This window comes from Phoxinus phoxinus, assembly GCF_949152265.1.
Source record: "Phoxinus phoxinus genome assembly, chromosome: 5".
Classification (NCBI taxonomy): domain Eukaryota; kingdom Metazoa; phylum Chordata; class Actinopteri; order Cypriniformes; family Leuciscidae; genus Phoxinus; species Phoxinus phoxinus.
Genome location: NC_136880.1, coordinates 24,344,726 through 24,366,515, shown reverse-complemented (window position 1 = coordinate 24,366,515; position 21,790 = coordinate 24,344,726). Strand labels below are relative to the sequence as shown.

Genomic DNA, 21,790 nt, shown 5'->3' with positions numbered 1-21,790 from the left:
AGTGCACTTGCACCGTGCGCTTTAGACCATGCGCTTAGATCATTAAAATAGGGCCCTAAATATTTAAAATATCATTTTTGTTTCAACATTAATTTGGAGATTCAATTTGAAATTATTACAATATAAAAACATATATTAAAAAATTTAATGTTAGGTGCGATTAATCGCAATTAATTGTAGAAAAATGTGAATAATTTGTTTATTTTAAATGAATCAATTGACCGCACTAATTATATAATTTCCATGTATCAGACATCAGCTGCTCTACTATGTAGATTTTGCCATTGGATTCGTCCATGAAAAATATGCAGTAATGATCTCAAACCACTCAACCAATATTCAGCATAATTTATGAAGTGTTTTGAGCTGCCAGATATTGATGTATTTAGACGTTTAAAGCATTGAGGGGTTCTGCTCTCTCCCTACATCTCAGATAACGGCACGTGGACTCAGCTGTGGCTGGTTTCTGATTACCATGAGCACGGCTCCTTGTTTGACTACCTGAACAGGTACACGGTCACAGTGGAGGGCATGATCAAGCTGTCTCTCTCCGCTGCCAGCGGTCTCGCTCATCTGCATATGGAGATTGTGGGCACTCAGGGTGAGTCACAATACAGAAGTCACTTTTCTTTTATCCTTTCTGAAGCACAGCCGTTTTTACATGAACATGCAAACATTTTCATATAAATATGCTACTTTAGGCTGTCCACTTTGTTTCCTCGAATCAAATTTCTGATATTTAATATACAGTAGTATAGTGTGACATGACAGGAACAGAAACAAAGTGTATGACTGAGGCCCTGTTTACACGAGAACGTTCGCGGGTGAAATTTTTTTGAAAAATAAAAATATTTTATCGGATGTGCCTTTCGTTTACTCAGCGACGGCGTTTTGGGGGCTTAAAAAACGCAAAAAAGTGAAATCACCCTCCAGAGTGGAAATCTTAAAAACGCTCCACCATCGCGTTCCCGTCTAAAGGGTAAAAACGGTAAAAACGCAAAAGTCTGCTAGACAGTGAAGGCGTCGCGTACGCGTTTACGTCACAGGCATGCACCAGTACAGGAAAATAACAAAACATTATCAAACTAAAATATAGCATTAATTTCATTGACAAAAAAAAAAAATTCTGAGCGACACGCGAAGAGCACCGAGGGTTAAAGCAGCAGCTTTACCGTATTAAACATGAAAAACTGTGCCAGCGTCTCTTTCACTTTCAGTGCTCCACATTGCCACCTAGCCGCCTGGAGTGCATACTACATCGAATTTCACACACTTTTGCGTCACTTTTGCACGCAGATTTCCCCCTCATAACGCTCGTCTGAACGCAGAATAAAAAGTGATAACGCAACGCCACTTTTGCGTTTTCTCTTCAGATCGTTTCCGTGTAAACATAGCCTAAGGGTGTGTTCACACTTGTAGTTCGGTTCTTTTGGTCTGGACCAAAAAAGAAAATGATACATCTAATCCTGGTTCGCTTAGCGTTCACACTGTCATTTTTCTTACTAAACCTTAAGATACAAAAAAAAAAAAACAGCTTTCATGATGCGTGTATAACAATGCTGTGTGCTAGGCTAAATATAATGGTATTTTTACCTGTTGAGAACTCATGAAGAGCTTATAAAATGTGTAAAGGAGTCAGTAGCGTGAATTCCTCTGCCACATACACAATTGAAGATCTTCTGAAAGGAGCCGATGTTGTTTCTGATGCCTGTACAGAACCATAATGGGCATCATAACTTCTATGACGACAAGAAGCTTTCTGTCCTTTTTAAGTTCTCTTGTGAGGTCCGCTTCCAAACAAACTGGTGCAGTTAAACAGAAATATGAACGCAACACAGACTATCTTGTTTGGTGCGCACCAGGTCCGTATGGCAGCGGTTACACTCATTTAAATGAACCGTATTAAAGGCCAAAGTACACTTCGCGTATACACTTTTTACGCGTATGTTAGGGTCCGGCGTACAGTGCGCGTGATGCGTGATTCTTTCACAGTATAAAACAAAACTAAAGAGACGTAACGACAACAAAATACCAGAGACTGCAACAGCAACAGATGTCCGCATTGACAAGCACTTGTGTGAGGGGGTTACGAGATAGCTTTAGTTTAACAGAATACAAAGAAATTTCTATCGGTCATAACTTCTGGAGAAGAATAGTGCAGACACTGGACAAAGATGAAAGATTCAAGAGCGCACTAACCAAATCTTCAAAGTGTGAACACAGCCTAAATGTCCTGCCGTTTAAGAAAAAGACTCAATTAAATGGAAGAGATATGATTTATTGCTTGCTCTTCTTTTGGTGGTTTGGATAAAGTGTTCGACATTTTCCTTTATTAATCAGAGAAGTACTGATTTGAAGCATGTTTCATGTTTTGCATGTTTCAGGTAAGCCCGCCATTGCCCATCGTGATCTAAAATCTAAAAACATCTTAGTGAAGAAGAATGGTACCTGCTGCATCGCTGACCTTGGATTGGCTGTGCGCCACGACTCAGCCACAGACACCATTGACATTGCACCCAACCACAGAGTGGGCACTAAAAGGTCAGTAATTCATCACTCGGCACCATTCACACCGACGAATGTCTAGATCCAGTTAGCAGACTTGCGCTCTACCACAGTGTTTGCATGAGCTGAGGGCTTTGTGTGCCTGTGAATATTAGTGTTATGAAACAGTCAATAATTCAAGCTGATGCAAGAGTGAAATGTGAGTGGTTTCTTAAAATAGCACTTTGCGGTTGTTTGTTGCAATTTTTTGACACCTCAACCAATCACATCCAGACAGATGCTCCTGTAGACAGGTACGTTTCTTTGAAGTTGTTTGAAAATGCAAATAATACCGAAAATTACTTAATTACACATGTTCTATGATAAATATTATATCATATAAGAATAAGTTGCTTGAAAAGAAAACATTATTTAAGCAGTATGGCCTAATGTTATATTTTTAGTTATATTAGTTATAATTTTTATTAATACCAGTAATCATTTTATTTTGTAATTATTTCTTGGGGGAAAAAATCAACAAAACTGCTTTGCTGTATAATTTGAAACACAACTAGAGATAAAGCAGTGCAGTAAAAGATTGTGCATGTGTAAATTACCTGCGTCTGTGCAGTGTCTCTCTACTAATAGTGAAGCTGTAAGATTAATTACTTGAAGAAATAGAATGTTATAAAGCTAATTTATTAATATAAGTCGCGGGACAGCGTTGACAACAAGTTGTTTGTGGTCTTGAATGTTTCTGCATTACGTGTTTTTATTGCACTCAATCAGAATTGAGTATTCAGACCATGGTATAAGAATTAATCATTTGTGATAGCTGTCAAATTCTTTTTTTAACTTTTCAAATCTCTCTCCCCTTTAATTGATGACACGTTTACTGGCGCGTCATCAACTCATAAGATCACAGCAATAGCAAACCACAATCATTCAACAAACCAATAAATTCCAGATGGACAAAATCATGTTCCAACCTACATTTATTTTCTTGTTCGAGAAACCATTTTAAAACAAAGTTCTGTCATGAAACTCTAGATGGCGCAGGCTAATAGGTCCTTTAACTCACCTGTTCATAATCACATCGTTATCTATAGGGCACAGCTGATTGGTTCCTGCCGTATCAGTAGCCAATGAGCTTGCTGCTCAACCTTCAAATACTTGGGTAGCATTTGCCTTAGCAGTGCAGCGCACTTTCAGAAACCCTCCACCTTCCTCAGCTCCACCTGTATATATCTGCTTCTGGTAATTAATGTACGCTATATTGTACAGCAGCAGCATGTCTTACTTGCTCACAACAGCGTGTTGTGTATGTATTGGCAGTAGCAAGTCCCGTACTTGCTCTGCAGCAGCAATAACCTACAGCAGCAGAGTAGCAGATCTATTTCGCCAAGACCAAACATACATTGTCATAGCCACATTACCATGCCAATCACTCTGAGAGTTGTCATGACAGAACTCTGATATATGCCACAGTAGGGAAGAAACTATGAATGCAACTTACATTTCATGCCATCTTTAAACATTTCTTAAAAATGTTATTTAAGTTTTTTTTAATACCATATGAAACCTTACTTCTAAGAATTCTAAGCATTGTTCTAAACAATTTATTTTCCTTCATTAAAGAGACTCTTATTTGTTGTTGACCCATCATTACTCGATGCTAAACTGTTAGGCTGGCTTCTTTTGACATACTCTGTTGGGAGTGGGACCTCACTCCTCGGGCACCCTCACAGTTCTGAAGTCTTGAGATGAGTCAGAGGACACTCAGAGGGCGAGATGTGTGTTGTGAAGGACAACGCTGCAGGGGCCACTCGCCCTGTTGTCATCACAGGAGTGTGTCACATCTAATCTACAGCGAGAGGCTCTCAGCGGTGCGCCCATTCACTTCTGTGCCCCCTGGACACCATTTTTACACACACTTCCCTAGACTACTCCCGGGTGTAACAGGCTGTGACACCCACACACTGACACTCAAGTATTCCAGTATACAGTATACCGTCTCCTGCTGTGGCCATAACTGAATGTGACTTTTGAATGTCAAAGTGCTTCCTCACAGCCTTCTATCTCCCTTGCGTTCACTTGAGTGATGTTGTCTCGCTTGGTCTTCTCGGTTTCTAAAGGAAAACCATGTTTTATGCCACTATGCAACCCACAAGACAGCTGCAACTTTAAAGCTCCATCTTTAACACATGACAGAGCAATCCTACCTCCGCAACTGTTGCTGTCTGCCATATTAAGGGAACTAGGGTTTTATATTGAAATTTGTATAAATTACTAAAAAATAGTCACATTTTTGCGGACCAAAATTGTTACATTTGCTGCGAAAGTTCGAGCTAAGCATGCAAACTGTTCTGTTGTTGGCTGCACAGGTGAGCACAGAAGACTATTTAGAGTCCCAGCCTCAGATGAGACAAGAGAGCAGTGGATTAATTTGATTTTTAACAGAAATCCCACAGAAACATGAATCAATGTAACTCCACAACAACTACATACATTTTTTAACTAAGTAACCATTCAGAAACGTCTAGGTACAGTCTAAAAGTGGCAACCTCTTCCTGAGTCTCTCTGTAAGGCTGCACTCGGCTACTGGTTATTTCTGAGATTTTGGATGGGTGAGATTATTGTATCCGAAGCTCATGTAAAGGAACCGACTTCTTCTGAACGTGCGGGGAGCAGCAGCTCATTTGCATGTAAATGGACACACACAAAAACTGTCAAGCTATAATAAATGATCTGGGGGGGTACAGTATTTTGAGCTGAAATTTCCATTCTGGGGACACCATAGATTTATATTACATCTTGCGAAAAGGGGCATAATATGTCACCTTTAATATAATTAATATTAGTGAAAGTAAGAGTAGTTACCTGTAAATGTTTTGTTTAATTTCTGAAATCAACCGTGGTCCTAGAAAATATTAACACCAATAACCCAACAATATTTTCAATATTATATATATATATATATTATTTATAGTAGTTTAATAATATCATTAAACCTGTAGCCTATAAATGTTAATTTCATCTCAAATGCTTAAAACGAAAGGATCGAACATAATTTGCGCGATCAGAATTATGGTTTTTGTTTTTCTCTATCAGGTTAATATTTTTTGCGGAACATTTGCATAAGAAATTCAAGCTGCTGCAAATAATGAAGAAATTGTTTGAATTTGCATGAATTCTTGTGAAAATCCTGCAGGGACTGATGTATAACACCATAAGTGCCTATATTTGCTCAAAGGTAAACTACTGTTAATAACCTAATGTTAATTAATTTACATATTTGGATAAGTGGGGAACATTTCTGCTCACACTAATAATATTCTCTCGTAATTGCTTTCAAATAGTGTATTCATTTAACTGTGATTTCCTTGATTCTGATTCCCAGTTTCCACAGCTTTAAATCCTGTTGAATCCTGTAATTTATCCATTTTTAAAAGAAAAACAGCAGATAAAAATACTTAGTGGCAGTGGCACGCTTCATTCCAGCCCATGCAAGAATAATTCATCAGCACATTTTACTGTAAATCTTGCTCCCATTCATTCCTGTGGAATGTTATTTTACTGCTGTGAAAAGGAACATTCAATTACATCCAAAGCTTGTCAAAATGAACAACCATAACGAAGGAGGATGAATGGATGTGTGAGGTTGTGTGAATAATGTTATGCTGATGGACGTCTGTTGACATATGTTCACAGGTATATGGCCCCTGAGGTGCTGGATGACACCATTAACATGAAGCACTTTGAGTCTTTCAAAAGGGCAGACATCTATGCCTTGGGTCTGGTGTTCTGGGAGATTGCTCGCAGGTGTTCAATTGGAGGTAGGACACTGATGATATATTTTTTCTTTCCTTCCATTGCATGATAATAATAGCATTGTTATGGGTAACATTTACATATATCTTTATATATGTATATAGCAAAAATACAACTTGTGTTAAGTGAATTATGGTGGAGCCTGAAGTCTGAGACGACTCTTTAAAATTATTTTCTTTATTTTGTTCATTTAAAAACAGCACATTGGGAATTATATGATTATATTATAATTAATACATATGTCCCACTTTGTATTAGGTGTCCTTAACTACTATGTACTAACATTAAAATTAATTATTTGATACAATGCACTTTTTGTGTACATACATGTTTTGCATTGTACTTATATTTAAAAAAAATACCTGCATGTAATTAATTTCTGTAATTGCATCTATAATCACACTGTTGACCCTTCCCTTACACCTTAACCCACCCTTAAACCTTCCCATACCACCAAACATGTCCCAACCTTACCTGTATCCCACCGCAAATAGCAGAAAAAGTAGTTTGTAATACAATTGTACTTGTTTTTAGTACATACAAGTACATAGTAGTTAAAGACAGCAATTATAAAATGTGACCAATATGTAATATATTGTAATGTATTATAATTAATTCCAGATTGGTTTCAGACTTTTGGATCCCACTTACAATATTCTACATTCAATAATCTTAAATAATAACTTCTTATGGTAACAGGTCATTAAATTTGTGCTCTTGTGGGCTAAATTCTCCGCTCAGGCATCCATGAGGACTACCAGCTCCCCTACTATGACCTTGTGCCATCTGATCCGTCAGTAGAGGATATGAAGCGTGTAGTTTGTGACCAAAAGCTTCGTGCCAACATCCCTAACAGGTGGCAGAGCTGCGAGGTGAGCATTCCTTCAGGTTTAAAAAAAAATAATGTGTAGATGATGCATTCATCCAAAACTGCCTTTTTTAATCTTGTTGATCTCCTTTAAGTTGCTTTTCCTCTTTCATTTCTTCAATCATTTGTTCTATGCTATCAGCATAAATGGAGGCGTCACTCTTTCCTCGCTCTGTCTTGATGTGCTTTTTACTGCTGTGAAAGGGAAGATTCAATTGCATTCAATTTGCAGTCCTAAAAAGCCTCTAATCTAACTATCCGTCTGCACAGCTATCACAGCTTGCCGATGCAAAAGACACATTTGATTACTGTGCTGCCCAATATGAAATGGCTGCTCTCTGATTTTCACACTTTGTAAATTTATGGGAAAGCAGATGCAGAGAACAAGCTTATTAGATCAGGCCTGAACTGACATGCTGGATCAAATACTGTGACTCGTGCTGAGAAAGTGTCTGAATGTCATCAGATCTTCAACCAAAACTAGTGTCCAATCACACCATCTCAGACTACTCAAGTGGAAATATTGGTTTAATTCAGCCAAATATGTTTGAACCAGAAACCGATTTAGAAGAAGAAGAAGAGGAACAAATTATACAGGCTCATCTACAAGTCGATGTATCAGAATGGTAATGAGTTTTATGCATTGCTCTCTACAGCGTCGGACACATAGCGGTAATTGATATGAGTAGTATTTGGCTTGACTATATGTTATCAAATCAATACAATGTTAAACAAACTATGTTCCTGTTCGCCATCTCAGAGTCAGAGACAGCAGACAGCTGCTTTCTAAAAATCAGCATCCTTAGAAACGCTTTGCACATCACAGTAAGTCAGTGGAGAAAAGCCCCGTCCCTAATGACACCCTAACCTTCGATTCTGATGTGACCCTAAGAACCTGCACATCTCACTCTCTCAGAGAACTGATCCACGTAAATTAATTTCAGAAAGTTTGTCTGTTTCAAAAGCTTAGTGAATTCTGAGTTCAAAGGATTTTTATAAAACAAATTGAACTTTTTTCCTGTACGCACGGGTGTTTAAATAAAGAGCTGTCTAGACTGTGATGTTTAATGAAAAGGCCGAGAGAAGGCCACAGCAGACGAGACACTTCATGCTCTCTGCTTTAAAGGTCCTACAATGAAAACATCAAACCCAACCATTCTTAAATGGTGAGTTTTCAGTCGCGGCTAAATGCTATGAATTATTGCAAATGCTATGAATTTATTATAGATCCTGAAGGTGATTTGGAGGAGGGGAAAGGTAGTAGACCAGTGGAGACAGACAGAGGGTGTTTGGATCCCGAAGGAGGAGAAGTCTCAGAAAATCGAGCAGTTCCGGACCATCTCACTGCTGAGTGTTGAAGGAAAGATTTTCTTCAGCCTCATTTCCAGGCGACTGACAGACTACCTCCTGAAGAATTCCTACATCGATACAGCAGTCCAGAAGGGAGGAATCCCAGAGGTACCTGGATGTCTGGAGCATACAGGTGTGGTCACTCAGCTTATCAGGGAAGCCAGGGAGAACAAGGGGGACCTGGCTGTGCTGTGGCTGGACCTCGCAAATGCCTATGGATCCATACCCCATAAACTGGTCGAAGAGGCACTGGACCGGCATCATACCCCGAAAAAGTTCAGAGACCTCATCCTGGACTACTATACCAACTTCCATATGAGAGTCTCCTCCGGAACAATAACCTCAGACTGGCACAAGCTTGAGAAGGGGATCATCACTGGCTGTACAATCTCAGTTATCCTTTTTGCACTCGCCATGAACATGCTGGTGAAATCTGCGGAAATGCAGTGTAGCCCCTCTCGAAGTCTGGAGTTAGACAGCCATTCATCCGAGCCTTCATGGATGACCTGACAGTGACCACAACATCTGTCCCAGGCTGCAGGTGGATCCTGAACGGCCTTCAGGAGCTGATGTCCTGGGCTCGCATGAACTTCAAGCCAGCTAAGTCAAGGTCCCTCGTGCTGAAGAAAGGGAAGGTCACTGACAAGTTCCACTTCTCACTTGGCACCACCAAGATACCATCACTGACAGAGGAACCTGTGAAGAGCCTGGGGAAGGTGTTCAATTGTAGCCTGAGAGACGCAGCTTCCACAAAAGCGACCAACCAAGACCTGGAGACCTGGCTGGCCGCGGTGGACAAGTCTGGCCTTCCTGGCAAGTTCAAGGCCTGGATTTACCAGCACGGCATTCTCCCTCGGATCCTATGGCCCCTCCTGGTGTATGAAGTCCCCATTTCAATGGTGGAAGGCTTTGAGATGAGGATTAGCAGGTTTCTGCGCAGGTGGCTGGGACTGCCTCGAAGCCTGAGCAGCATCGCTCTATATGGGCAGAACAACAAGCTGAAGCTTCCCATGAGCAGCCTGAGCGAGGAGTTCATGGTGACGCGGTCCAGGGAGGTCCTACAGTATCGGGATTCCAGTGATCCAAAGGTTGCCCAGGCTGGGATTGAGGTCAGGACAGGGCGGAAGTGGAGGGCGGCCGTGGCAGTGGACGATGCAGAGTCAAGGCTACGGCAAAGGGTGTTGGTGGGCTCAGTGGCACAGGGGAGAGCTGGCCTGGGAAGCAGAAGAACTCCTCGCTACGACAAGGCAGAAGGGAAAGAGAGGAGGTCCCTGATCCTGGAGGAGGTGCGTGCAGGAGTTGAGGAGAAGCGAGCTTGCCAGATGGCTGGGATGCGGCAACAGGGCGCCTGGACAAGATGGGAGCGAATAGCGGAGCGCAAAGTCACATGGACTGAGCTTTGGAAGGCTGAACCCTACAGGATAAAATTCCTGATCCAAGTGGTCTATGACGTGTTGCCAAGTCCATCCAACCTCTTCTCCTGGGGAAAGGTGGAGACACCAGCATGCCCCCTCTGCCAGAGGAGAGGAACGTTGGAACACATCCTGAGCTGCTGTCCAAAAGCCCTGGGCGAAGGGCGTTACCGCTGGCGGCATGACCAGGTCCTAAAAGCCGTAGCGGATTCTATCTGCAGTGGAATTAGCCACAGCAAGAGCCTTCGCCCAGTGAAGACCGTAGCCTTTGTCAGAGCTGGGGAGAAGTCAACACCAGCTGCCCGGGGCACCTCCTCTGGCCTGTTGGCAACGGCGCGCGACTGGGAGCTGGCAGTTGATCTGGGCAAGCAGCTGAAGTTCCCTGAAGCAGTTGCCATAACAGCATTAAGGCCTGACATTGTGCTCACCTCAGAGTCCTCCAAGCAGGTAATTCTCTTGGAGTTAACAGTGCCTTGGGAGGACCGTATGGAGGAGGCCAATGAAAGAAAGAGGGCAAAGTACTCCCAGCTTGTGGAGGGTTGCCGGAGCAATGGGTGGCGGGCAATATGCCAACCTGTCGAAGTGGGATGTCGAGGGTTTGTGGGCCATTCCCTTTGCAGGGCCTACAAAATGCTTGGCATCACAGGGGCGAGCCAGTGAAGGGCCATCAAGTTGGCCACTGATGCTGCAGAAGTAGCTTCAAGGTGGCTGTGGATCAGGAGAGGAGAGGCATGGCGTGTAGGGTAGTAGCGCTACCTGGACATAAGCTGGGACTTGATCACCCCGGCTGGGTCGCCTAGGGGAGGGGGTCTGATTGTTGAAAGACCCGAAACCCCCCGTGATCCTAGGTTACATCACTGATGATATGTCCAGGTGCACCAGACGGTGGATCTAAAACCACGTCTTAGATTTGCAATGATTTCTTTATACGACCTTTCATGAAGTCGTGAATGTAGGTCACGAAAATGACGAGGGAGTCATTCGTTACTTAAATAGGAGCAAAAGGACCTTTTTAGTTGACAGAATTTCTTGATAAAGATGGTTGATTTTAGTTCATAACTTCTTACTTTAGTTTATGTAACTGATTTAACTAATCTTCATATTGAATTTACCAAAAAATCTAGTTTTTTTTTCCTAGTTTTATTTAGACTTTTATTTTATTTATTTTACACTGTCACTAGTGATTATGACTGCTTATGTGCCATATAAATATCACTCTGTTGATATTTAAAGTTTCTCTTGCAGTCAATATTTTTTTGTAAAATATTTTTTTGTTTTTTTTTAGAATACCATTGTTAATTTATTAGAACAAAACTAATATCAGTGTTATATTAGAATTGTTCATATACTATTATAGTATTTATTCATATTTAGAATTATCTTTTCTTTTGATATATTTGTAATTTAGTTTGGTGCTTTTGTCATTTTGTTAGTTTTTTTATATTTCTATTTAGCTTTTTATATATTTTTATTTCAGTTTTAACTTCAACTTGTTTTGTTTCAGTTAGTTGCAAAGGGAACTGTAACAAGGTATGTTGTTATGGTAAGAAGGAGGTGGGAACCGGCGAACATTCAAATATTTTAATACCAAAATAAAACAAATACAAAAACGTAAGTATAAGCCAGCAGCCCCTCGCGGACGACTGCAGGCCACATAAAACAGAAACAACACATCAAATACAATCAGGCCTGTTCCTCTCTCAATCTCCACTGTCGTCGCTCCTGCTTTTATGCTTCCGCTCCTCCGTGAGAGATACGAGACCAGTGCGTCGCGCAGCTGTCGCTCATCAGTAATCACACCACCGGTCTCGCGCCGTTCTCTCACGTCCCTCGACCTCGTCCTGCTCGCCACAGGAACATGAACATTTTGAATATTAATAATTATTTATGTTTTATTTGACCTTCATTTCAATGAACAAATATTTTAATAGAATTGGTTTTAGTTATCAGTAACAACACTGGTCAATAGGTATGTTTAATTACACACAGTCAAATCAACAACCAATCAGTAAATGGACTTTAAAACTCACAAACCTGAAAAAATTTACTAATCTGAAATTTACATCACGGTAACCATTCCCAGTTCCTTTTGATTTGGGGAAAATAACTCAGTTCTGTGAAGGGAGTTCGTTGTAATGGCTTTGAATGCTTGAGTCTGATTCAAACCGCTAAGCGAGCAAAGTTTTGCGAGACTGACTCAGTAAAAACAACCAGTATCAGACATCATGTCTTCATGTGCAGGAACTCCAACAAGATGATATCTGACTCAGATGGACGTGCACAAAGATTTCCAGACTGTAACCAATGGCAAATAGATTTGAACTGATTGGTAACAACAGAAATATGTTAACCTGAAAAGCTCAGAGTTGTGCTTGTATGCAGGAGAGTGAGGATGCAGAAGAAAGGTAATGGAAGTGTATAGCATATCAATTATATATGTGACAGCATCTATGTCCTCCTGCCCGCAGGCCCTGCGTGTGATGGCAAAGATCATGAGGGAATGCTGGTACGCCAACGGTGGGGCTCGCCTCACTGCGCTGCGCGTGAAGAAGTCGCTATCCCAGCTGAGTCAACAAGAGGGCATCAAGATATAGAGCAACAACTCATCATCTTTACACTGCCGATCCACTCATCTTGAGGGGTGAGCGAGGGTGCTGCATCCTCTGTGGAGGTTTACTTCAATCAGGGGTATCGAGGGACCAGAAGCAATTGGTGCTGTTCCCTGTTGTCCATGAAAAGATATGTCCTCGTCATGCAAAACCATCCCAAACAACCTTAACCAATAGTCAGTCACCCATGCTTCAACTGGTGAGTCACCAAACCATTCGGTGTCATTGATGTGCTTTGCTGGACTTGAGCCTTTATGGACTTATTTCTGTATATAGGCTGTTGTCTATAGATGTACATATGTGACTGGACTTGCTTGTGTTTATATGTATGCTCGTATAATTTGACAGGTATACGTACACAGAGCCACACACTATGTATATGTAGTCCGTGCTGTGTTTTTTTTTTTTTTTGTCCCAGAAAGTGCCACTGCTCTGATGGCCGTGCTTACCATATTTGGTAAAAAAAAGGATCTTTGTAGGTATCGAGTACTACGTCTATTTACAGCGGACATCGGATTCACCACAAGCACTTGTTTGCAAACAGCTCAGCAGTTAAAGGATCATATTCTGCTGTAACATTGACTCAAAAGTCCCGTCTGAGTATGCAGAAGTGGTTTTGTAATGTGACTTCACCGACGAACTCGCTCATCAGACAAAGAGAGCGAGCGAGGGCAGCGCATTCAGCACAACCATACTGCATATTAGAAGCAGCCTGTGGTGTTGCCTAAAGGGACCAGTCCTTAAAGAAGCAGGCACAAAACTGGGTTAGTTATTAAACCCATTTGTACAAAGGCCAACCCAGCTACAGCACATCCGTGTTAATGTAAAAATAATGTGTATGGTTTTGGTATGGGTTTTTTTTTTATGCCCATTTGAATAGATGGTTCTGTTGTGATGAAGATCCGATTATACATTTCTATAGTCCAATTTACTGTTTTCATTCATGCTCCTTGAGACATTAAGAGAATATTGACACATGTAGCTCAGAAAGATGCAAACCTATCTATTGTATTTTTCTCTGTGCATATAGTCTGTTCATGTTCATTGGGTCGAGTTATCCAGACTTAGTAGTTTTGCTGAAAGCACTGTTTTTATTTGGCCATTTTCATTCAGATCAGTACAAGACACCATTTTGATCGTTTTAAATAGTGTGACCTCACACATATAGTTGAGCAACAGTCATTGAGCTGCAGTGTATCTCGTGGATGTATTGTGTAACTGCGTCTGTATTTGGTCAAGTTAAGCAATAAGTGCTCCTTTGATTATTGATTATTTTATTCCATAGCCGGAGAGTAAGAGTGCTGAGAGTCAATGAATGTGCTTTGTCTCTTATCAAACTCTCATGTGATTAAAACTTTGACACTTCAAAAAGTGTACAAAAGGATCATTTTTAAAAATCCATATGAATTGAGCTGTTATCATATAAAGCGATTGTGTCTGTTCAGATGACTTGAATCAAACCACTACAATTTATGTGGATTTATGAACATTTTGAAGCATTAAAGTTATGGTGCAATAGACTTCCAATGGACTAAAAGGAATTTAATTCCATTCAAATTTTCTTCATCTGTATTTCGAGGATGAACAGAAGTCATACAGGTTTGGAAGAACGTGAGGGCAAGTAATTAATGACAGAATTTCCATCTCTCCATCACTCTCCTGACTCTGGCATTTCCTGAATGAATGAATTGCACAGAAGGTTAGGAAATGATGTAGGATACAGCCAGGAACACTTTCGCTGTGATATGCAATCTCACCGGGTTCTCCAGTGCATGATGCAATACAAGTGCCTCGATTTTATAAAGATTTGTTCTGCTCTCTGTGAAGTCACAAACTATTCGTTTTCACAAGCCCCCAAATGTAAAATGACTCTGCATTTGTAATTATTTCCTGATATTTGAAGGTCATCATACATCATCCTTATTTTTTCATTCCAAGTCCTCGTTTATGTGCAGACAAATGTTGCTATTCAGTTTCCTCTATAGAAGTCATTCCAGAAGCCTTTTTCTATTGAGTGCCTACTCTACAGTTGGTGTAAATGTAATTAGTTTGGGTCACATTGAAGCATCTTAATAAACATAATTTTGAAAAACACTACTGTGCAAAACTCAAACATGATTAATGTCAAAGCATATTACCTCTTTGGACCAATGTAATCATTTACCTCAGTGTATATAAAGGTTGATTCATTTAGATGTGACATTGATTTGTACAAAGTGCTTGCATTGAAAAAAAGTCTGTTTTATTTGTTTCTCTGGAAGAAATTGTCAGTGCTAGTATTCTAGTTCTCTCTCCTTAATATTTGAAACACGAATGAAAGGCTCTTGAGTCTTATTGTCTTCTTCAGTGTCATATTGTCATTCAGAGTAGTGTTCACAGGTCAGATTGTACAATTGTCAGTCGCACTGAGATGAATCGCTGTATTTGGATGAGAATATGAATGCTCAAAGAATTGTAATGGATATATCTTTTTTTTTTCTGTCTGTTAAACTTGTACATTTGGAATACATGTTAATAAATAGGTACTTATTTTACCTGAAAAAGAGTTTGGCGTTTGTAATGAAAGCTGGCAGCACATTATCTTCTCGATGTTCTCGCATGAATGTCTTCAGTTTTATTTCTCGGAGAACATGTGCAGAATTGTCTTTGATGGATGCCAATTTAGAATTTTGTCAGTTTTTATTCTTCTGATAGTTCCAAATCGTGTGAACCACTAGGATTTCTCCACTAATATACCGCTGAGGAAAAGCATTCATACACTACTGCTCAAACACGATTGCAGTCAGGTAGATTTTACTTTTATTAATACTTTATTCTGCAAGGGTGCATTAATCTGATCTAAAGTGAAGGTTAAAATGTTACAAAAAAAACAAACATTTTTTTTACTTTCTATTCATCAAAGAATCCTGAAAATATTACTGTTTTAAGCCTTGGTAAGCATGAGAAATGTTTTGTACCAGCGAAAAACATTTTGGTAACGGTCTAGTTTACTTTTCAGGTGTTGCAATTGTCTAAGGGGAAGTCTATCAGCTTATTTGTTTGTCTTTCACAACACGTCAAAGTCCATCTGCTGCTTCCACCTCTACACAACAGAAGACGACAGTCAGGGATGCGGAGAATGTAGGAGCAGAACAAATCTCTCTCATGTAAAAACAAACAGCATTTCTGAAAAGCTGACTCGAGAAGAAACTTGACCATCAAAACAATACGCTACACTGTAAACATCTAGTCAAGTTCATTTAATCCCGGCGGACTCTAAATATTTGACTGTGTGAGAGTCTATGATGCTGCCTCATGTTCCACAAACTGAGGATTTGCTTACACTTGTGTGTACATTTTTCCTTTTCTTTGCAAACAACTATTACAATGTCAATAAATGAAAGAAATTAATTGCAGTGACAAGCGGGTAAACAAGAACAGGAAAATTCATTTTTTAAACATTTTCTTTTCAAACCTTTCCTTTGTTGTTCCATTTAGAACATTTGCAGATGTATAATACATTTCACGCTCCGTCTGTTCTCAGAGCTCTCTTTATATTGTGTTTTGAAACTGTGGACTCAGTTGTGCTCAAACTTTTATGAAGTATGCATTATAAATAAGTGAGAGGAGATGAAGGTCAAACAAAGGTTGTCCTCACAGGAAACTCGAAGCTTCATTCGTTATTTTTCCATTACTCCCATGCACCTGAAAACTCAAACTAAATGCTGTACCTTGAATCGGCATGAAACGGAATGTGCGATAGTCTTTTCTTCCCTATTGTGATATATATCTGAGAAAAAGAACAAATGTAGAGCGGGACTTGATCCACCAGGAATTGTTTGGATGGTTATTGCTGTGATGTCATGTGAGTGACAGGTTGTCCCGCCCTCGCGCCAGTAAACAACATCAGAAAAGAGACATCGCTGCAAGTTATTTTAATTAAAGATGAGGGCACTTGAAATAAAAATAAAAAAGTAATGTGCACAGATAAATCATTTATAATAGATGAGTGATTCTATTATTGGAGATAAGTTTCGCATTTCAAATAGCCTAGTTAAGGAAAAAAACTGTTCACTAACAGAAATTATTTCCAGTATCTTATTGAAAACATTCAATTTTAATAATCAGTGCTTGCCAAACACAATTTACTTCCTTTTTTTACCTTCCTTTTTGAAAAAGAAAAAAAAAGATTTCTTTGTAGTTTTGATTGTAAAACTCAATCATACTGTCAACAGTTACTCTAGCTTGGTAACAGGGTTTGACGGTAACAGAATTGACCATTTTAAACTTTTAAGCCCAAAACTCCACTTGCTAGCATAAATGCCACTAATGAAATCATGATTAAAAGACTTCTAAACAAACCACAGTCTGATCAGTGATAAATAATGTTTTCCTTTTGATATTGTGGTAACAATATCAAAATAACTCTTGGTGTAAGAGCTTTTTAGATTAGAATATTTTCTCAGAGAGAGCACAAATACCTTTTACTGCTTCAGATCCTATCACTGAGGGAAAGAGACATCATTTCATGTTCCTTTATATAGTTGTGGGAGATAATTCCACCAATTTAAAGGCAAAGTATGGTACAACAACAGAACTGATTCAAGATTTATGGACAATAAAAGTTATTTTTAACTATTTCATGTTGTAAAATTAGGAAAATGACTATTTAGGGCTTTTATACATGAAATGTTACCACAAGAAAAGTAAAATAAAATATTTTGATTACACAATGATACATGATGGGAAAAACTACACTGACTAATTCGGACATCAAGAATTTATGATTTTTAGCTATACAAGACCCTTTTTACAGAAATGTTATATTGTTATGGAGTGTAACATCTTGTGATCCATGATAACAAACTATTAAAATAATAAAAAAAATATAACCATTTGAAAAAAGCAGAAAGAAATAATGACTTTGGACAGCAAATGTACCTGCAATAATAGAATCACCCAGAAACTGCAATATTCCATGAAATAAAATACTTTTATTTTTTTCTTTACTTTAAAGCAACTCTGTCCTTGACCTGTCCCCAACCAGACCACAGAAAGAAGTACTCTTTTTGGAAAATGAATTCAATGGAAATGATCCATTCCATATTGCAGGAACAAATGAGATGGGGAGGTTTCAGTCATTTCGCTGCATTCTCAAGGCCTTCGCACGCAAGTAATTACATAGGCGAATTATTGTTCGCTGTGAAATAAAACACATCAAATAGTGAAGTCTAGACTTAAACAAAGTTTCATAAGGCCAGATCTGCCACTGCTGTCTCCCCTCAGAAGAGACTGCTTCAGAATATAGTTTCATCTCAAGAATGACTTTTAGCATAACTTCAGTGCTGATTTCTTGAGAGACTGAAGGATCGTGGCCCTGAATCAAACTATCTCAGTTCTAATCAAACACAAGCTCAGATACGATCATACAGAACACAGTGTTCTTTGCCATAGGTTTTCCTTTGTCCTTTTGTTTCAACTTAAATGTCCTCAGATGCATTTTTGCCAGATTTCCCTGAGGTTCACAAAACTGAGACCACTCAGCTCTGTGTATTTAGGTTACCACAGCGAGTTCGGTCTTCTTCACCAGTTTATTACGATACAGACAGACACGAGGGTTTTCAATGCCTTGAAGAGAATGAAAATTCTTATTACGTCCTTTTCCAAACAAGGCCAATTTGATTGAATGTTTCATAAATCATCATTCAGAGGAAGATGTTGCATATATCATCATTCTGGGGAATAAATGATGACATAACGAGACATAAACTGATGTTGGCGTGTGTTCCTTTTCCCTCAGTATACAACGGTAAGTACTAGTAAAGAGGAAGAAGAAACTGGAGATTACTTTGCAGGGCCACCTTGTGGTGGTAATGAAGGGTTACTAATGTAAGCATAAAAAATCTAGTATATTTATGTATATACGTACTTGTATAAAACAAAAAAATAATGAAATATCACAAACAAAAAATTATAAAATATAAAAAAGTAATAATAACAAATAATTTTTTTTTTATAATAACTGATTAAAAACAAATGTATACATTTATTAAGTAAATATAATAAATAATATATGTAAATAAAATAAGCAAAGATATAACTGTTTTAAAAGACCAACTTTATTAGGGTTATGGGTGATGAGTTTGATTTTAAAAATAGATTTGTCAATAACATTTTCATAGCCAAGGGTTTAATAACCGCTATGTGTGAAGAATAAAAATGTTTGATACTTTTAGAGCACTCTATTTTTAAGTATGAAAATAAAATATTTGTTTAACAATTATGTAAATGAATAAAGTATACTCAGTTTTTTGAGGCTGTTGTTATATAGATCTATACCTCGGGCTCGTCTTTTATGCTGATAGAAGAGGCATTTCAATGTCTCTATATTTTTGTTTTTGTACTCTTACATCAGTTCCAGTCTGTGAGTTTGTTTCCTCCAGTCATGCCTGAGTTGTTGAGCTTCTTCTGTTTCTTTCTTTCACCACACAAACTTTAAGGTTGAGTAACAAAAAGTCACTGATGACCTATAGTGTTGTTCCTCAGGACGGTGTTGTTTTGTTTATTTCTTCTGCGAGTCCTGCATGGCCTGATCATAGGGAGGAGGAGGCTGGCTGTACGGCAGGCATGAATACACAGCAGTCATGTGACTGGGCTGGGTCTGAACTGGGTAGACAGTGGAAATGATTGCGGTCTCCGAGTCTCCATAACTGTGAAAGCCAGCCTGACGCAGTCCTACCAACACACACAGCGGATCAAACCACATGAACGGTGTTTGAAGGACAAGGGCATACAGAGAGATTACCTGGTGACATGATGGGATATCTGGTGAAGGCCACGTTAAAATCCGGTTCCCCAGGGGGAGGGGGAGGGTGGACACGTCTGCGGATGAAGTAGCCAGTACTGCAGCAGCACAAAATGCCAATTATCAGCAACAGCCTAAGGACCAATCAAAAACAGCACATAAAATTTTTTCGTTCCGGGATGGTAGCGCTATTCTCCCACAGCAAGATCCCTGGTTCTCTGCGACTTTACATAAGACAAACGGTTTGGAAAATGGATGGATGTTCCAATAGACCATCGGACCCAAGTTTTTTAAGCCACATTTTGAATGCAACAGCCCCCCCCCCCCCCCCCCCACACACACACACACACAAAAACTCTTGTAGAAATAACTCACCAGAAAAACCATATTCTCTGAGCAGAGAGGACTCGAACACAGCAGTGTGTGCCACAGCAGTCCTCATATGTCTTGCATCTAAAGACACACACATATTCTTCCTCAGTCCTTACTGTGGCTCTTCAATAAGGCTTGAAGCTCATGCTAAAATATGTATGATTGGCTATATGTTCATATAAACTACCATTCAACAGTTTGGGGTCAGCCAAGGATGCATTAAATTGTTTAAGAGTGACAGTAAAGACATTTACAATGTTACAAAATATTTATAATTCAAATTAATGCTGTTCTTTTGAACTTTGTATTACTATAATCAAAGAATCCTGAATAAAATGTATCATGGTTTCCACACAAAAATTGAGCAGCTGAACTGTGTGTGTGTGTGTGTGTGTGTGTGTGTGTGTGTGTGTGTGTGTGTGTGTGTGTGTGCGTGCGTGCGTGTGTGTGTGTGTGTGTGTGTGTGTGTGTGTGTGTGTGTGTGTGTGTGTGTGTGTGTGTGTGTGTAAAATCTTGATGATGAATGTGCTGTTTCGAACTGAATGTAATGAAGGAGCATGAAGTACTGTCTGCTGTGGCTGCAGGAGAATTCATCTGCGTTTGGTGAGAAGACTGAACTGTTTGTACCTCACCTCCTGTGGCGCATGTCAGTGGCTGGGTATATGGGAGCACTTGTGATAAATGACTCTTGTTGAAACTAGTAAAGGGGGGGGGGGGGGGGGGGGGGTTCAGAGCTGAGGAATTCTCTTTTATTCAATGTGCATCTGGATTAATCCTTTATGTTCTGTTGAAACTATTAAGAAGAAAGGGGTGAGGTTAGTAAAGATTAAAAATTAGGGTAATGTGTGGGTCCTACTTCTTGTTTCTGTTCTTAAAACCACGACTGCCCATTTTAACACACACACACACACAATATATATAATCTACTACACTTACATGAAGTATACTGGATAATCCCCTTCAACGTACCAACAGTCCTTTTTTTCAGCAACTGTCTGCAAAAGATTTTGTATAGTTTTTAAAGTAACGTTTAAGTTGGTGCAAAAGTGACTAACTCTAAACTGATTCGATATTCATGGAAGAGCATGGTAAACATGCAAGCTGCAACTAACAAAATTATTCTGAAAAGAGGAAACAATATCAACACTGTTTGAAATCAGACCATCTCAGACATATTTTTGTGTTGGCTCTACTATCATTTTGTCTTGTTTGCAAAATATGGAAACTATAGTGGCCCATTTTAACTGACATCACCCTATTTATAAAACCAACACAAAATTAACCACCAAAATAGCTATTAGAAAATAAATTACTATGACAGTTCCACTCAACCTCAGGAACCTTTGTTGTGTCCTATTTTAAGATAATGGTCATTTTTTGTGACAGTTGTGGACTGCATATGACACCATAGTTCATGTAAAATAAACTACAAAGAGCTTATTGTGTGAGTCCTGGACAAGAACAATAAACAATGTTTTGTACTGGATGGACAGTGTGTCTGTGTGTGTGGAATTTATTGTAGAATATTTGTGTCAGAGACTGACGGAGCAAGACATACGACAAGAAAATTATAATCAAAGTCTAGTTCTAGGTATGGGAAACTTTTTTGAAAATAAAATAATAAAAATTAATGAAATGCCGTCACTCACCTCAGCAAATAAAAGTGTGAAGAGGAGGCCGCATAATTGTCGCATTCTGTATTCAGGCCTCACAGCGCGAGATCAGCACGTGTCTTACCTCAAAACCCGTTCGAGATGCTCGTGGTTTGATGGTGGGTTGTTGATCCACACGTCCTGGATTGGAACATTATTAGACCCTCATGGCATGCAGCGCTCGAGCAGTGGCATCTCAGTTCCCCATTATACGATGAGGAGGATGAAGGATGACATCACATGACTTTACATCACAAAGACACGCTTGTGCAGCTCTCCTTTACACATTGAATCACTATTTTCACAAGTAACCTAAACTAAACTTCTTAATGATTACACTTCTAACAGTTTCTTTCAAGTGCTAGTATTGTTTCTTTGGGGATCTAATTACCCTTTACACAACCATGTTGTGTTTAAACTAAAAGCCA

The 21,790-nt window shown here is 39.3% G+C and overlaps 2 protein-coding genes across 4 annotated transcripts in view; one reads left to right on the top strand and one right to left on the bottom strand.

Annotated features, from left to right (window-relative positions):
• Positions 1-16,706, top strand: part of tgfbr1a (transforming growth factor, beta receptor 1 a) — a 48,432-nt gene extending 31,726 nt beyond the window's left edge. Inside the window, exons 5-9 of the mRNA XM_079611997.1 lie at positions 434-601; positions 2,385-2,541; positions 6,196-6,320; positions 7,057-7,187; positions 12,414-16,706. Coding sequence (XP_079468123.1) covers positions 434-601; positions 2,385-2,541; positions 6,196-6,320; positions 7,057-7,187; positions 12,414-12,539 — 707 coding nt within the window. The 3' untranslated portion in view covers positions 12,540-16,706. The remainder of the gene's footprint in view (positions 1-433; positions 602-2,384; positions 2,542-6,195; positions 6,321-7,056; positions 7,188-12,413) is intronic.
• A 1,925-nt stretch (positions 16,707-18,631) lies between these two features.
• vopp1a (VOPP1 WW domain binding protein a) lies at positions 18,632-21,615 on the bottom strand. 3 transcript variants are annotated; one of them, XM_079611999.1, is made up of 6 exons: positions 21,360-21,594; positions 20,647-20,705; positions 20,343-20,503; positions 19,714-19,791; positions 19,339-19,472; positions 18,632-19,268 (listed from the first exon to the last, which is right to left on the bottom strand). In XM_079611999.1, the coding sequence occupies exons 3-6, from the start codon at positions 20,354-20,356 to the stop codon at positions 19,096-19,098; spliced, it is 399 nt and encodes a 132-aa protein (XP_079468125.1). In that variant the 5' UTR covers positions 20,357-20,503; positions 20,647-20,705; positions 21,360-21,594; the 3' UTR covers positions 18,632-19,095. The 3 variants fall into 3 exon arrangements, with proteins under 3 accessions (XP_079468125.1, XP_079468124.1, XP_079468126.1); XM_079612000.1 differs by having other exon boundaries at positions 18,641-19,268; positions 21,448-21,615; XM_079611998.1 differs by lacking the exon at positions 20,343-20,503 and having other exon boundaries at positions 21,360-21,587.
• Positions 21,616-21,790: the final 175 nt, after the last annotated feature.